This window comes from Vombatus ursinus, unplaced genomic scaffold (assembly GCF_900497805.2).
Source record: "Vombatus ursinus unplaced genomic scaffold, bare-nosed wombat genome assembly UNPS02014932.1, whole genome shotgun sequence".
NCBI lineage: Eukaryota > Metazoa > Chordata > Mammalia > Diprotodontia > Vombatidae > Vombatus > Vombatus ursinus.
The window spans coordinates 15,734,401-15,752,231 of NW_020954710.1; the positions used below are offsets into that span (position 1 = coordinate 15,734,401).

At 48.3% G+C, this 17,831-nt stretch overlaps 2 protein-coding genes across 6 annotated transcripts in view; one reads left to right on the top strand and one right to left on the bottom strand.

The window, feature by feature from the left end:
- LOC114029550 (multiple epidermal growth factor-like domains protein 6) overlaps positions 1–14,769 on the top strand; it is a 381,178-nt gene extending 366,409 nt beyond the window's left edge. For 3 of the 4 annotated variants that reach the window (XM_027844042.1, XM_027844044.1, XM_027844045.1), the window contains 7 exons: positions 1,790–1,918; positions 3,155–3,283; positions 4,242–4,370; positions 5,529–5,657; positions 7,254–7,382; positions 12,709–12,756; positions 13,755–14,769. In XM_027844042.1, the coding sequence (XP_027699843.1) occupies positions 1,790–1,918; positions 3,155–3,283; positions 4,242–4,370; positions 5,529–5,657; positions 7,254–7,382; positions 12,709–12,756; positions 13,755–13,819 (758 nt within the window). In that variant the 3' untranslated portion in view covers positions 13,820–14,769. The other variant, XM_027844043.1, reaches the window with a different exon arrangement.
- A 770-nt stretch (positions 14,770–15,539) lies between these two features.
- LOC114029498 (rho guanine nucleotide exchange factor 16-like) overlaps positions 15,540–17,831 on the bottom strand; it is a 70,110-nt gene continuing 67,818 nt past the window's right edge. For both annotated transcript variants that reach the window (XM_027843968.1, XM_027843967.1), the window contains exons 14-15: positions 16,943–17,044; positions 15,540–16,415 (exon numbers count right to left, since the gene is read on the bottom strand). In XM_027843968.1, the coding sequence (XP_027699769.1) occupies positions 16,276–16,415; positions 16,943–17,044 (242 nt within the window). In that variant the 3' untranslated portion in view covers positions 15,540–16,275. The remainder of the gene's footprint in view (positions 16,416–16,942; positions 17,045–17,831) is intronic.

Genomic DNA, 17,831 nt, shown 5'->3' on the forward strand with positions numbered 1-17,831 from the left:
AAAGGAAGAAAGGAAGAAAGGAAGAAAGGAAGAAAGGAAGAAAGGAAAGAAAGAAAGAAAACAAAACAAGAAAACCCCATGGACAGCACTGTTATGCTATGGTCCATAGGATCACAAAGAGTGAACGACTGAATAATATGGACATAATGGAATATTATTGTATTATGTAAAAAAAAAAAACAAAAACAGTGAATTTACAAAATTCAGAAAAGCACAAGACTATTGAACTGATGCAAAATGGAATAAGAAAAACTAGAGAAACAATGTACAAACTGACTATGATGTAAATGGAAGGAGCAACCCGAAAAAAAACTGAATGCTATGTAATTATAATGACCAAGTCTGTCCAGGAAAAAGGAGATCTCTTTGTAAGCTGTAAAGTATTATAAAAATTGTTTTTTTGTCAAAGACTTTTGATTTTCTTGGTGGGGGAACTCCCGCCAGTGCAGTAGATAAGTAGATGAGTCCACATAACTAGTTGTAGGGAGTAGCCTGAACCTCACAGAACTTCTTGTCCTTATATCCAGGGTATGTCTAAGGCAGGATTTGAACCTAGGTCTTTCTGACTTGACCCCCAAGGCCAGTTCTCCATTCACCCCACCATGCTGCCTTGTGCCCCAGCCACTTAGGACCCAAACAGAACTCCTTGGGGTCAATTTTGGGGAGGAGGGGGCAAGGGTCCGTATCTGTGATTTTATGGGTATATTAAACTCCCAGGGTAGAAATGCCATCTCTAATGCAAAATAGCGACTCATCTGCAACCTAGGATTAGAGATCCTTATAGGCCTAGAGCTGTTAAGGACTTCTGACCCACCCCTCTCATTTTTTAGGTGGGGAAACTGAGGACCAGCTATGCTAAGTGACCTGCTAAGATCACTAAGGCGGAAAGCATCAGGGGCTTCCCCAACCCCTCTTAATTCCAGTGCCTTCCCTCTGTCAATTGCTTCCCATTTTTCCTGTATAGAGCTAGTTTGTCGATATTGGTTTACGTGTTGTCTCCCCCATTAGATCGTAAGCTCCTTGAGGGCAGGCAGTGTCTTTTGCTTCTTTTTGTAACCCCAGTGCTTAGCACAGTGCCTGGCACACAGAAGGTGCTTAATAAATGTTGCTTGAATTGACTCTAAACCCAGGTCATTTGAATCCAGAGTCGGTGCTTTTCCTATTTCTAGTCTCAGAGATTTGTCTGGGGCCACACAACTAGCATGTGGCAGTATAGATCAGTATATCTGTAGCTATGCCTAGTATATCAGAGGCAGGATTTTAACCCTGGTCTTCCTACCTCCAAAGGCATTCCTCCCTCCCCTGCACCGTGCTCTATCCCACTGCCACCACCGGCCTGACCGCAGTATTTGAAGATGACACAATAGCATCTCTGTGGGAACTCTCTCCTCCAACATAGAATGCAGCCCTTCCTTTCTTAGTTTCTTGGGGTCAGCCTTCTTAGTTCCTGGGGGTCAGCCTTCTCGGGATGAGTCTGACCACATTTGTCCTGGCTGCTTCTTGGTTGATAGACCTTGGTCTGTTACCAAGCCCACACCTGACCTTGAGTGTCCCAGGAACACTAACCTTCAATGACAGTAAGTTTTGTTGAGGACCCCCTTGCCTCTTCCCATCCCCCTTTCAGCTCCATGCATCGACACACATAAGCAGACACATAACGTATCCTGCCTGGCTCGCCAAACCCTGCTTCCATCCACTGACTGCCCCTTATAAAGACCCTGGACTGCATTCTGAGGTTGGGAACTTTTTTGCTTGACTCATCACTGATGAACCGGAGGTCCCCCCTCAGGCTGCCCCAGGGATCGATTCGGCTTGGGCTGTGAGCTGGTGTGTCCCTGTAGGAATGGAGGTCTCTGTCATCCCACCAATGGCTCCTGCTCCTGTGGCCTGGGATGGATGGGAGAGCACTGTGAGCTAGGTGAGTGCCCTTCCTTCCCTCCAATACCACTCCTCTAGCCTCAGTCTTCTCATTTGTAAAATGGGCTAATGACTCCTTGCTCACAGGGTTTTTGGTGAGGATCAAGAGATTTATGTGTGTGCATGTGTGTGTATATATGTATATATATATGTGTGTATATATATACACACATATATACACATACACATACATACATATATTATATATGTAAATATGTACACACATATTTATATAGGCATGTCCATATGCACATCTATACATATATACATATGTGTATACATGTGTATTTATGTGTAAATGCATTGTGCATATGTGTGCATTGTGCCTGTATGCATATGTGTATATGTGCATATAAAGTCTGTTGCAAACATTTTGTCATATAAATGTTGTTATTTTTGTTGTTCTTCATATTGTTGTTATTAGAGTGCTGCCTCACAACCAGGAAGAACTGTGTTCAAGTTTTGCCTTTGACCCATACTGCATGTGTGACCCCGGGCACACGATTCTTTATTACGGCAATTATCAAAATTTTTCTCAAAAAATGTCCTCATTCATTGCCCCAGGGAGAAGATCCCATCTTGTGTCAAAACCACTTGAGGCCACCATCACCCTCAAGGGAAACACACGCACATAGTGTTTGTTCTGAGACTCCATGTTAACTTTATTTTGACTTGGAAATTAACTGTGCTCATGTGTTTTAGGACAGATGTCTGTCACGTCATTTGTGGGAAAGAAAAGTCAGTTTACTGTTAGGGCTGTTAATAGGGAAGAATCCTCACACACAGTGCTCATGTTATGTGGATAGATTGAATCCATGAAATCGGACTCAACAGTCTGATTCCCTCCACATCGATTGGGTACCTTCTGACCACGGGTCATAGATTTAGGACCCAAAGGGACTTACGAGGTCGTGAGTCCAACCCCCCTCATTTTACAGAGGAGACTGAGGCCCAGTAAGGTTAAGTGACTAGCTCCAGGTCACATAGCTAGTCAGTGTCTGAGGCTGGATTTCAACTCAGGTTTTCCTGACTCCAGGCCCAGAGCTCTATCCTTTGTGCCACTTGGAGCCTCATGTATGTGGGGGCTCATACTCTGGAGCTGTCTTGCTCCAGCCACAATGTCTGGAGTCTTCCCATGAGGCTGCCTTCTCTGACCTCTATCCATCCTCACTGGAGACTCAGTCTTCTGCTTGCCCACCCTGACTTGCTTAGGAGCATTCTGTCATTCTCTCTCCAGCCTGCCCACCTGGGAAATACGGTGCTGACTGCCGCCTGGCATGTACCTGTCTCAACAATGGGACATGTGATCGAGTGACTGGTGCCTGTCAGTGTCCCCCTGGCCATTTCGGCCAGGCCTGTGAACACAGTGAGTTCCACAGGGGACCTCTTATGACTCGTCTCGGAATCCAGGACACCACATTTTAATAGGAATTTTGACCAGCTAGATGGTTTTCCAAGGAAGTCAGCTGGGTCGATGGGGGGATTGGAGGCTGTGCCATATGAGGATTAGTTCAAGGAACCGGGGATGTTTATTCTGGAGAAGAGAAGACTTAGTGAGTCTATGATCTGCCCCTCCAGGTGGAGGTGGGAAAGAGGGAGGGAGACTGAGCTCAGATCTGTCATGGTAATCAGGGCACCTCCCTGCCCCTCCACTCCCAGGTAGGACAAGCCCAGTGATTTGTTTCTGAAATCCCTGGGGCTGTGTTCTCCCCAGCCTACCTCTGGGCAGTGAGCACATGCCAGGATAGCGGCTGGACTACTATAACAGGGGCAGGCAGAGGTCACCTGGCCCATGGGGGATCCCAGTACCCCCTCTCCCTTCCTGAATCACTTGAAAGCCAAAGTTGGATGCCCAGTGGAGATGTTGTAGAGGGGGTTTTTGTTTAGGTAGGGATCAGACCAGATGGCTGCTGGGGTCCCTACCCTCTGAGAGTCTGTCTTTTGGGGTCTTGGCCTCATCTTCACCACACACTGTCAATACTAGGCTAGGAAGGCTGGTTGGAGATCCTCTTCAAGGATGCCCAGAGTGAGGCCAGGAAGAGCAGGCCTAGGATTTGGGGGTGGCTTTTGTTTCAGGCAAAGATGAGATCATGAAACTAGCAATATCAAAAACCCTGAAATCCACCATGCAGTTAAGTGAGACCACCTTAGATGTGTCCGCCTACAGTACCAGTCTTCATCAAACAGGCCTGGTCTGGGAGGACTTTGCTAGAGCAGAGGTCTGGGGTGGGAGCTCTCCTGGCCCTAAGAGGCCTGGACAGGATTCCGTATGCCTGGCCCATTTTAACCACTTTGGGCCCTTCTGGGGTGGCTTCTTTCCTCAGCATGTCCCCCTGGCTTCCACGGGGCTGGCTGCCAGGAGGTTTGTGACTGTCACCAAGGAGCCCTATGCCACCCGCAAACTGGCCAATGTCTCTGCCCCGCCGGCTTCCAGGGGCAGTTCTGTGAGAAAGGTAAGTCTCTACTGATGCTTGGCCTCCTGCATCTTAGGCCCCTGATGCCACAAGGGGAGCTCTGGCAGCCTCATTCTACTGGGCTCTCTGCTAGGCCCATTTAATGTAGCCTTCATTGATAAGGAGTCTAGTAGTCACCCTAAGCCTCTTAAAGTCAATCAACCAACCCACAAGTATTTATTGAATGTTTACTGTGTGCTAGGCACTCTGCTGGGTACCAGCGATGCAAAGACAAAAAAAGAAAGAGCTATTTAGGCAGCTAGGGGGCACTAGAGTGCAGACCTTGAGTCAGGAAGACCCGAGTTCAAATGCAGCCTCAAGATACTAGTTGTGTGACCCTGGATGAGTCACCTAATTTGTTTTCCTCAGTTTCTGCATCTGTAAAATAAGGATAATAATAGCCTCTACCTCTCAGGGTTGTTGTAAGGATTAAGTGAGATAATTATTTGTAAAGCACTTTTCACAATCCCTGGCACATGGTAAGTGCTATATAAATGTTAGCTGCTGTCATCATCATCATCATCATCATTATTATTATTATAATTGCCACTGGAACTGAGAAGACAAGTGACTTGCTAGGGCCACACAGCCTGTATTTTTCAGAGGCTGGTACTGAACCCAGGTCTTCCTCGTGGCTAGGCCAATTCTCCATCCTCTACGCCATGCTGCCTCCCACCTGGCACAGAATAAATTATTATAATTAATAAATACTTATTGGATTGAAGTAAATCCATTTCCCTGAGGGTTCCCAAAATACAACGGATATTGCTATAGTAGAATGTGAACTCCTTGACAAAGGCAGGGCTGGGTCATTTTTGTATCCTCTGTACCCAGCACAGGGCCTGGCATCTGGTAAACCCTTCATAAATGCTCCTTGGATTGAATTGAATGGGATTCCTTGGCAGTCACTGCCTGCATGACCTTGCCTTTCCTGCTAAAACCGCAGTGAAGATTGTGAAAATGTGCCCTGTCCCACAAGGACCACCTGCCCCCCAGCACCATATGCATTGTGGTCATTGTAGCTGGGTCTTCCCTCCAATGGGGGGATTTATTGGACATCACCCTTTGGTGATGGGGGAGGGTGCCTGAACCGAGCCTTCAACAGGCAGGGCTACCTGGGTCAGCCCCTCAGCCCTCTGCTTCTCCTCTCCCCGGCAGGATGTGAGCCGGGGATGTTTGGAGCTGGCTGCCGCCAGGCTTGTGACTGTGAGGGGGACGTGCCATGTGACCCAGTCACCGGCCAGTGCCTGTGCCCACCAGGGAGGATGGGAGCCAAGTGTGACCTGGGTAAGTGCAGGGGTGGGGGTCAAAAGCAGGGAGAGAATGCTGTCCTGTGGTGTGGGGCTATTCAGGGGAGAAAGTCTCTAGCATATGGCTGCTCTCACCACAGACCTTCAGATCCTGGTTCACTGGACTAGGCAGATATATTTATTATTGCTCAAATTCCCCATTATTGATCACTTTTCATACTCCCTCTCCCCTGGTCTTCTCTTTACTGCTAACACTGTCCTCCTGAGGTAGCTCAGGTGGGTTTGAATAGCCCCATTTTACAGATATGAAGCTGGAGGCATAGAGATGAAGTAACCAGCCCAAAGTCACATGGTCAGTGGGAAAACCAGGGCTAGAACCCAGTCTCTTGACCCTCTTCCCCATTTTTTCCTAATAGACCCAGAAACAGGTTTTTATGCTTCTGAATCCTTTAGTCCCTGTTAAGGCCTTTAGGCTCAAGCAACTTGGGCCCCAATTTTTGGACTCACAAAACCCTTCAGAATTCCCAGGCATACAGGGCCATAACTAGGGCAGGGTCACTAAGCCTTTGTCCCAAGGCACCGAATTTAGAAGGGACAGAATTAGGGCTTGCATTCCTTTAGCAATGGTGAAATGATAGAGCTTAGCACCCAGTTGATAAGGAGACTGAAATACTTGCCTGAATCTGTGAGCAGCCCTTCAAGGGTTATGGATTGTGTGCCTGCCCATCATATGCCATTATTGTCCAGGTCTTCCCAAAATTTTGCCACAAGGGAGTCCACTCAATGTGCTGTTTTCCTTGCCTTGATTTCCCTGGACAGTGAAAAGGCAACAGTGACCATGAAGCTTATCCAGTGGTCATCCTTCACTTTCATCACACGACTGACTCAGCGTTTTTTAAAAAATAAAATCTTATAGATAACTTTTATTTTTGCATCACTTTTTCCACGGTATCCATGTCCTAACCCACATCCAGAAAGCAATCCCTTAAAATAACGAATTTTTTTAGAAGAAAAAAATTCAGTGAAATGTATCCCTCTATTGAAAAAACCTGACGTCACACGCAGGGTCCTGCCCCTATGGCCTGCACCTCTGCCAAGAAGCAGAGGAGGGGTCTTCTCCCATCACTTCTTCTGAGTCATGCTTTATCATTTTAATCTCAGAGCATTCAATTTCAGTGGTTTCAGGGCTTCCACCATTTCTGTTGTTGTTGTTTCCTGGTTTTGCTTACTTCCCTTTGCATCAATTCATACAAGTCTTCTCAGGCTTCTTTGTATCCAAATTGATCACTTCTTCCAACACCATGACATTCCATTCTGTCCCTCCAGCTCTTTCCCAATCAATCCTTTGTTTCCAGTCCTTTGCTACCACAGGAAGTGACCGATCCATCCTCTTTCTCAATTGCCCGTTTCTTTAGCATCACCCTTTGCCTTTCTTCTCTCCTGCGGTCCCTCTTTGGCAGCCTGTGTGTGTCCACCACGCACCTCTCCATTCACCTCTGCCCTGGTTCATGTTTCCCCCGGTGCAAAAATTCCTAGATATGGTTTCTTCTTAGGACAGACCATTGACAGGGACAGAACATGAGCTGTAAGCCCCCGGGGTCTGTCTGAGTACCTTCTGCACTTGCTTCCCCAGAATGCAGGGGAAATCGCTTCGGCCCCGGCTGCACCCTGAGGTGTGACTGTGAGGGGAGTTCTCATTGTAATGCCCTCAATGGCCAGTGCGTCTGCATGGGAGGCTACATTGGACCCACATGTCGAGAAGGTGAGTCCATTTCCTATTATCGTGGTCATAAGCAGGCGTCCTCCCTCCTTTGTTCCAGGCACTCTGGCCTTCCAGGGGTCACAGCGTTAAAGATCTGAAGCTCATCTGCTCTGACTCCCTCATTTTACAGATAAGGAAACTGAGGCCCCCAGAGGTGAAAGGCTTCCCCAAGGGAGAGGCAGGGTAGGGCTGGCTCTGCGATTTGGACTGCAGTGCCTTACAGCAGGTTGCTACTCAGGGTTCTTTACTTCTCAGCTAGCCCAACATTTGGCACATAGTAAGTGTTTGCCTAATAAAGGCTGATGAAACGAGTGATTGATGATCGCTGTAGAACGGTTCCTTCTTTCAGTATCGTGTTATCAACGAGGAAACTGAGGCTCAAGAGGGGAGGGGAATTACCCAGTCACAGAGCAGGTGGGTGGCAGAGCCTAGAATCCGAGTGTCCCAGTGCGTAACCCAGGGCCTGGTGGCTGCTTAAATTCTGTGCACAGACAACCCTGTGACATGGGTAGCTCCATGCTGGATTTGCCATCTAAGGATCTGGGTTCAAATCCCTTCTCTGCCAATCTGTGTGCTCTGGGGCATAGTCACAGCCTCAGTTTTCTCATCTCTAAAACAGACTCGATCTCTAAGGTCTCTGCTATAATCCTAAGTATTACTAACACTTTTATAAATGAGGAAACTGAGGCTCAGAGAGGTAAATGAATGTACTTATTTATCAACAAGCATTTATTAAGCACCTACTAAATACTAGGCACCAGGGATACAAGTGACCTGCTCATGGTCACCGAGCTAGTGTCTCTCTTCAGAATTCAAACCCTGGTCTCCAGATTCTGGGTCAGAGGATTGTTCAAAATATAACAGGGAGGGGGCAGCTAGGTGACGCAGTGGATAGAGCACCGGCCCTGAAGTCAAGAGGACCTGAGTTCAAATCCATTCTCGGACCAAACACTTGACACTTACTAGCTAATTGCCTAAAAAACAAAAAACAAAAAAACAGAATATAACAGGAAGGGGCCTTAGAGATCCCTGGACTTGGAGTCAGGAAGACTTAGGTTCAAATCCCACCAGGGATATATACCTATGTGACTCTTGGGCAAGTCACTTAAAAAAAAAAAAAAAAACAAAAAACCTCTCTGTGCCTCAGTTTCCTCATCTCTAAAATGAGAAGTTTGGACTTGAAGGCCCCTAAATCTGAACCTATGATTCCTTGCTAGGATCAGGCTCCCCCAGCCCAGAATTTGTCATTTTATAGACTTGTAGAACCCAGGTCACATGGCTAGTAAGCAGCAAATTAAGGGTCAAAGAATCATAGCTTTAGAGCTGGACTTGAGAGGTTGAGTCCAACCACCCCATTTTAGAGATGAGGAAACCGAGGCTTAAGGAGAAGTGAACTTGCCCAAAGTCACACCAGCAGTAAATAGCAGGTCCTCTGATTCCTACATCCAGTGTTGCCCCCATGCCGCGGCTCTCTATCCATACATTGAGGCCTGACAGTCTGTTTCCACCTTCTTGGTCCTGCCCTTCTCTGCCCCAGCTGCAGAGCCTGGGGATGCTCTTTGGTGAAGGCTAGAGCCCCAGTGCCTCCCCTCCCCAGCCCGGAGCCCAGCCTGTAAACAGCTGGCTTGGGTTGTGTGTACTCCAGGGTGAATGTGGAGAGTCCTGCCAATACCCACAAGAGCAGATGGGCTTTGATTTGGGCAAGATGTGAATTTCATAGCTATTTGGATGGATTTGCTAGTGTTCCATCCTATCTCCCCCTAGCCAGGCCCCATGGGTTCATCTCCTCAGCATGGGAGGCCTTCCTTACTCAAGAGCCTATGGAAGGCAAGGCTGGGCTGGGCACTGAGGGAGCCCCATTTGGAGCACATCTGGATAATAATAAAAATAACAACAGCTCACGCTTTTATAGCATTTTAAGGTTTGCAAAGTACGTTATATATGTTACCTGATTTGAGTCTCCTAAGAAGCCTTGTGAAGTAGGCACTGTTATTAGCCCCATTTAACAGATGAGGAAACTGAGGCTCAGAAAGGCAATGATTGTGTTCCAGGCACTGTGCAAAGCACCAGGGATACAAAGAGAGGCAAAAACAATCCCTGACTTTAAGGAGCTGACATTTTTTGGAAACAAATTATTTTTTCCCAATTAACAAGCGTATTTTTTTTTCTCCACCCCACCCCCCTCAACTGAGCAGCTGACATTCTAACAGGGAGACAATATGTACATTAATAGGTACATATACCCAAGATACAGAGAGTAGATGGGAGGGAGCCTTAGAGGAGAAGGTAAAAAGCCTTGTCCATGATCACACAACTCATAAATGGTCCCAGCTGGGGGATATTTGAACCCTGGTCTTCCAGACTCCAATTTCAGAGCTCTACCCACCAGACCAGAGGGCAGCAAATTGATCAGGCATTGGTAGTTAACATATCCAAGCATGCTGGGAATGGAGTCTGGCTCCATATGGTTTGGTGTTTTGTTTTTTTTTTTCTTGGTGAGGCAGTTGGGGTTAAGTGACTTGCCCAGGGTCACACAGCAAGTAAGTAGTTAACATATAACCAGCACACCAGTGAGCTCCCGGCCTTATTAGGTGACATCGTGGTGTAGCACACAGTGGACTTGTTGTCAAAACCACCTGGATTCAATGGCTTCAGACCCTTATTACCTGTGTCCTCAGGCAAATCACCTGATCTACACCTACCTTTCAGCCCTTTTTTATGCAGTCTTTCCCCATTTGAGTGTAAGCTCCTTGAGGGCAGGGACTGTCTTTTTGCTTGTATTTGTATCTCTGGTGCTTGGCACATAAAACGCTTAATAAATGCTTGTTAAGTCAACAAAACGTCAGGTGAAGGGGGTGAACTCTATGGCCCTCTGCGTCCCTTTCAGCTCTAGAACTAGAACCTAATGATCCAGGGATTCTTAACCCCCCAAGGAGTCTGTGGAGAGATTTCAGGAGGCCTGTGAACTTGGATGTGAGAAAATAATCACATCTTCATTGGAATACAATTGGTTTCCTTTGTAAGGCTATTTTATTTTGTACATTTAAAACCATGATTCAGAGCAGGGGCCCATAGGCTTCGCCATTGGCCAAAGGGGTCCCTGACACCAAAAATGTTAAGAAGAACCCCTGCGATAACCACAAAGGGCAGAGTGAAGTTGGAATCTGTTGGGTTTTGGTGGATTTTGGTACTGATGTGAACAGAAATCATGTTGGGGCAGCGACATCTACTGGTTATATCTGGTATTGCAGCCACAGTCCATTGGACACTAAGCAAAGAAATGCGGAAATAGGGTCACTCATTTTGGAAGGTTTACGAAGGGCCAATTTGCTGCCAGTAATTCTGTGAGTTAGGTCTGCACAATATACATAGTTTACATATGATATCATATTAAGAGGCATATATACACATCCTAATGATGCCCTATACCCCTTTGAGTAGGAATGCCCACGATAATAACAGTAATAATAATAATAGTGATGATAACGATATCTGACATCTATCTAGCACTGCACTGTGTGCTAAGCTTTACAGTTATTATCTCATGTGATCCTCACAACAACTCTGGAAAGTAGGCACTAGTATTATCCCCATTTTACAGATGAGGAAACTGAGGCAGACAGAGGTTAAGTGACAAGCTCAGGGTCACCCAGCTAAGAAGTATCTGAGGTGGGATTTGAATTCAGGTCTTTCTGACTCCAAGCCCAGCACTCTATCCACTGCATCCCCTAGCTGATGGATTTAATTGGACACAGGGCTTGGAGAAAAGGGAAGGGATTAAACAGTGGAGTGAGCATGAGGTATCGGCATGTGTACATATATTTACAGTATATACACAGACATACACAGACAATGTGGTATAGCATATGGAGTGCTGGGGTTCAATTCACACCTCTGATATTAGCTGTGTGACCCTGGACAAGTCACTCTTAGCTACCTCAGTTATATGGGTCATCATCTGTATAAATGAAGGTATTAATGGCACAGTGGACAGAATATTGGGTCTGGAATCAGGAAGACCCAAGTTCAAATCCAGCCTCAGACACTTACTAACTGTGGGACCCTGGGCAAGTCAATTAACCTGCCTGCCTCAGTTTCCTCAATTGTAAAATGAGGATAATAACAACACCCACCTCCCAGGGTGATGGTGAGGATCAAATAAGAATATTTGTAAAGTACTTAGCATGATGCTGGTACATAATAGGTGCATAATAAATGCTTACTCCCTTCCCTTGCCTTCTCCTTCTCTAATTCTTGAACCTGGATGGAGTTCAAAGCTTCATAGATCTTGGGTACTCAGAGGCCATCGGTCACAACCCTAGTTTCAGAAACGCTGAAGGGGTCCAGAGTGGAAAAAATTTAAGAAGCCCTGATTGTCCAACCTACTCAATTTCTGATGAGAAAACAATAGTCAAATCAGCACGCATTTATTAGGCACCTACCATATGCAAGGCACTGTGCAGTGTTTAGAATCCCAAAAAAAGAGTTAAAAAACAAAACCAAAACACGGCCCCTGCTCTCAAGGAGCTCCCAGTTTAACAGGGGAGATAACATGTGAACAGCCAGGTGCAAACAAGATACGGCCAGGATGGACCGGAGATGACCGTAGCGGGCAGCCACTGAGATCTGGCAGGACCGGGAGGGGCTTCCTGTCCAGGGATCTTAGTTAAGATCTGAAGAAGCCAGGAGGCGGGGAAGAGAGGAGAGAATTCCAGGCACGGGAGCAGCCCGAGTCTGGAGGCTGGACCTAGAGTCCATTAAGAGAAGTCTGAGTGGCTATTGGTCAGAGACCTCGATCTAGAAAGGGCCACGGAGGCCAGAAAGTCCAATACCTCATTTTACAAGTGAGGAAACTGAGGCAAAGAGAAAGCCCATGAGATCATAAGAGTACAGATTTAGAGCTGGAAGGGACCCCCAGAAGCTGTTGCGTCTGATCCTCTCATTTAATGAAGAAGCGGGCCCAGGAAGGTTGTGATTTGGCAAAGGTCACACAAGCATTACGTGGCTGACTCAGAATTTGAACCCAGGCCCTCTGACCCCAAATTTGTCATCCTTTCCATTCTCCCGTACTGACTACATTTTGATGCTTAAAAGCAGGGAAGGAGGAGAGGAGAGGCTTGTTTTTTCAATGATCCAGGGTGGAGTTTGGTGACGGGGTAATGTTTGCTAGTTTAGGGGCTGACTCTTGCCCTCCGCACCCCCTTTTAAACTGGTCTGCCCGGAGTGGCAAGGAGCACAGCAGACCCTCCTGCCCTCCTGCACAGAAGCCAGAGCGCCAGGCATCAGGCTTACCCATCCCTCTCTTTCTGTCCTGGTCATCTTTCAGGTGGCCCTCTGCAGCTCCCAGTCAGCAAGTCCCAAGTCCTCAACCCAGGTAAGGGGGTCTGCTTTGGGTCTCTTTTGTGTCTTTCAACATGAGCTCAAGATAGCGTCTGTCCGCCTAGGACGTGGGGAAGAGGGTGAGGCTTGCTAAACATCCTGAGAATCTGTTAGAACCGAACGTGCTTGCAGAGTGAGCCAGGGAGGGGAAGTTTTAGATTGCCCGGGTGCCCCAAGTTCCTGCTCTCCTGGAACCAAGGGGACTGATGTCATAAAGTCAGGCCTTGTTAAAAAGGCAAACAAAACGTACAAGCCTATCGGAGCCTGAGCTCATTCCCTTTTCCCTGTTGCCCCTCAGCCAGATAATACTGTTCAGTGACCCTAAATCTGCTGAGTAGCAGCTAGGTGGTGCAATGAATTGAGTGTCAGGCTTGGAGTTGAGAGGACCTGAGTTCAAATCCAGGCTCAGACCCTTGATCCTGGACATAACGGTTCACCTCCTCCCTCAGCCTCATTTTCCCCATCTGTAAAACACAGGGGAAGACTCCATGACTTCCGAGGGCCCTTCCAGCTCTAAATCTGATCTGCGAGTCTGATGGAGTCTTCACAGCAACCCTACTTGACCACACCCATGTACCCCCGTATCTGGCAAGGCCACTGTGAATAGAGTAAGGGGAAGTGGTGTTCAATATGCTTCATGAAGACATTGGCCCAGCCACCCTAACACCCCCTGATCCCCTTAACTGGTAGAGCCTGCTCACTTCTCAAATTACAAGTGTATGTATAGTTAGTACTTCTATGTTCTAGCCCATCTCCAACCCAAACCCCCATACAATGTCAGCTCACTCCACTGTAGACCCGTGTTTTCTGTAGAGAGAAAGCCGTTAATGTTGTTTTACTCTCAGGACTTGGGCACCATCTTGATGGGGTCATTACCTTGGCACTAACTGTGGTTAAATTGCTACTGTTTCTTCCCCACACCACTAAACACCTAGAGGCTTCTCAATCACTGTTCAGACTCATTTTATCTTCCCTTTCTCCTTCTGTTATTAGTGGCTTCACGTCCTTCATCCTACAGATCACCTCCCAGGTTCAGCCCACAGCCAGCAAAACATTAGCCCCCAACCTCTGTCTTCTATTCCTGCCCACCCTTCCTTCCCTGGCCCTGCCCGTCCTTCCAGTGTTACTGTATGTAAGTGATGAAAAATCCTCGGGAAACCACCGGTCGACTGGTTCCACCTTAGCCGTCGTTCATTTTTTTGAACCAGCGTTCTCTCTGATGCAGCTGGTGAGGCCATGGTGACTACAATGCTATATAACTCGCCACTCCTGGGGTCTCAATTCCCCCCCAAAAGGCCTGAGGATGGACTGACAGCCTCTCGGGCTCAGGCTAAGGACAGATGGCCACAGAAAGGTCCATCTTAAGCTCCCTGTGTTGGGCTGGTGGACGGGACAATCCCAAAGGCACTGGCTCAAGCAGGAACAATTGTGTTCTAAGGAATACCCATCAGTTCCCACCAGCCACAGCCCATAAAGGGTACTCCAGGACACTCGGAGAACAAGGAGAAGGCCTCTGGGCTTGGCGTGTTTGTTTCTAACTCCTCCCTGCAACCTACCAGCAGGCTTCATCTGGTGCTAACCAACGGGACTGATGGCTACTGGACAGCTCCAGCCCCACCCTGTCCTGTTCTGGGGGCGGTTCCTTGTTTACCTGGAAATATAGTCCAATATGTATTTATGTAAAGATATTTATGGGCAGCTGTACAAAATCAGGTTCTGGGTAGGGGGCAGCCCTGGTGCTCCACAGAGACACTGGCAGGGTTGTATACAGCCCCTGACGGTGGTCTCTTCGCTCCTCCTCTGTGCTATAAAGGCATTGTGGTCCCCCCCCACACCCCAACTCCATCCTGGGGAGGGGGACTGAAAGTTCTCTTTTCAGCTGAGTGGGCACAACCAACACGTCCTCCCTTTATATATCAACCAGCCAACCAATGTGTACTGTAAGGGTTCCATGGCAAAGGGGGCCCAGCACTGTGTAAAACTAATTAAGTTAAAGGAATGAAACTTTCTGGTCTGTTCAGTGTGATTCTCACGCGGCAGCTTTTTGCAGGTGGAAAAGTCAAATCCTTGTGAGCCCAGAACCTTGAAATGAGAGGTTAAGGAGAGGAAGTAGTGGTCTTGGAGTCAGAAGACCTGGCTTCTAATCCCAGCTCTGCCCCCATCTACATGACCTCGGGGCAATTCATTTTACTTGTCTGGGCCTCGATTTCCTCATCAATAAAATGAAGGTGGTTGTAGGTGACCTCTGAGGTCCCATCCCCAAGACCCTTTGGCTCATACGATCACAGATCCAGAGTGAGGCCATCTAGGCCAGACTGCTTGTTTTACAGATGAGGAAAGCGACACCTAGCATCCTGGACCCTTCGGGAATTCAGAAACTTCAGAGCATAGCTCTGGGCCCAAACGGGGCTCCCAAAGGTTCTAGATGCCAAGAGCCCAAGGTGGTAGTATCGCAAAGGCCTAGCTCTCCAGGCTCTGGGATGACAGGATGGTTCTAGGTCATGGGAAGATTGGGCAGGGTTCAGTATCATCAAAAGGTAGATGGCTACATGGATCTAGAATTGTAGACTCGGGAGTCCCAGATCCAGAAAACTCTGGACGTCCTCATTCTAAGGTCCAAGCTTTGAGATGTAGGTCCGTGGTTCCAGGCTCTGAGATGACAGAGCAGAAAACCTTGGAATCCAGGCACTTGGGGACTGATTGATTGAGGAACCTTAGGATTCTGGGTTATAAGGCCTCAGGACACAAGGTCCCTTCCTGCAGTTAAGAAACAGTGAATTTTAATGAAATAATTTTAATGACTTTTACATTTCTCAGAAAAACACAATATACAACAATGTACAATCCAGGCTGGGGGCTTTCAAGTCCGTCTGTGCCCCCACACCCACCTAGCAGGACCCGGAGGCCAAGGGAAGGAGGGTCACTGCTGGGTCAATGAAAATGGGGGTGCAGTTGACAGCTGACAGGAGGGCCGGCTTAATAAGGCCAGGGATGGCCTAAGATCCCCTGTCCTTCAAACCTCTAGCTACCTCCTCTTCCCAGCACAGCCCACTGCCCCCTAGTCTCCTTCTCAAATGCAAATGCTTCCCAAGGGATTAAGCATTTCCTTTGTAATGCCATAGTCAGGAATGTGACAGATGGTTCTGGGTAAGAAGACAGGTGCATAGTTATGGGATGTACCTACTGGAGCCACCCAAAGCCCACTTAAAGTGGCCTTCCCTCAAGTTAATTTGGGGCAGGCTGGAGAGGGGGAAAAAATCAACAGAAGGGGGGTAAACTCAGGACCAGACGTGCCCAGGCTTCCCAAAATTGGAACAGAGATTGATCCAGGGAAAAGGGTAATGGGAAGTGCCTGACTGGAACCCCAAAGATTCCCTGGAAAGGCTTCGCAGCTCACAGGTACCATTTGCAAACCCTCGAGAAGAGAGCTCTTTTAGGCAATCCATGGTCTGTTGTGAAACCCTTGCACCCAGACAAGAAACTTGGAAAGCCTGAAAAGGCTCTGAGGAGTTGCCTACACGTCCGTCTCCACCCTCAGTCGTTCCAGCCTGCGCACGTTGCCCTCCACGGCCACTCTGCTGGTGATGGCTCGGGCATAGTCCTCGGGGAACCAGCCGATCTCCCCATCACGCAGACGCTCTCCATAAAACCAGCCTGTTAAGAAAAAAAAATGGTAGAAAGGAAAGCTCATTCCCGAGTGTCTGGACAGAGCAGAGGCTGCTGATGGGAAGGTCACTGGCTCAGTGGGTCTACTCTTGATACCATCCTAAAATGTCTGGGGTCCCCATATGGATCAGGGAATCTAGGGGTCTTCCCTATTAAAGACATATTAGAAAGGGGATTAAAGAATAATTGAGCATGCTTTCAAGTTCTCAAATATGACCTTGGACAAATTAATTCACCTAAGTCTCAGTTTCCCCATCTGTAAAATGGGATCAATAACACCTGCACTATCTCACAGGTTTATTGTAAGAGAAGCAGTTTTTGAACCCCAAGCCCTGTAGAAGTGTGGGCAATCATCAATAACTTTCTCTAGGATGTTAAATCAGGATCCAATCAACACAATATTTGCCCCACAGTGCGTCTACTGCGTAAAGAGAGGCACACTTAGCTTGGCTGCGTAACATTCTGTGAAGTTTTTTAGAAGTTGGCCCGTCGGGGCTCATCCAAGGGGAGCTCACCGTCTTCCTGCTGCTGGATCAGGACCACGTCTGCCTGCTGCAGGGTGATCTCATCGGCCTGTTTGGCAAAATAGGCCTTGGTGATCTCCACCTGGTGCAGGTCTGAAGGCAAGGATGGAGATATGTCACTCAGGGCATGATGACAGAGAAAAGAAGGGGGTCGGGGCTTCCCTGAGCCTCTGCTGCCCAAAAACCAGAGGGGGAGACAGTGGGAGAGGGAGAAGACCAGGAATCGGGGAGCGAGGAGGACGAAGGGGACAAAGACGGTGGGGAGAAGAGAATGAGGAGGGGGGAGAAGCAGAGGACAAGGAGGTGGGGAGGGGGATGAAGACAAGGAAGGGGGGAGAGGATGAAGAAGACAGGAGGGAGGCAGGGAGAGAGGAAAGGGAAGAGGAGGGAAGGAAAGAACCAGATAGCTCTTCCTGTCCCCTGCCCTGCCCAGGTGAGGGTCTATGGGAGAGGAGGGGTGGCGTCCGCCTTCCCCAACCCCTGCCTTGGACCAAAGAATGCAAGTGAGGCCTAGTCCTCGGGGATGCCGGTACCCAGGGGGCCCCACCTTGGGAGGCTGGGGTCGGCCCCCAGGTAAAGAAGGGGCCAAGTCCCAGCTGCCACAGCCCTCAAGTCCGGACCCAGGAGGCGAGAGTAAGCCTGCCGCAAAGGCAGATCCTAATCCAGGGAGCTATCTCCTTGCCCTGGGCCTGGCTCCTCGTGGGCAGCCCCAGCCTCCTCTGGCCGGCTCAGGTTTACCTCCTGGGCCCCCACTTCAGGCGGAGAGCAGGGGCTGGGCTCTGGCTCGTGCGCCACACTGTGGGGCCAGCAGAGGGCGCCCAGGGAGCATCTCCTGGCTTACGGATGGCCCTTTGCTTTGTCCCCAATTTCTCACTTGGGA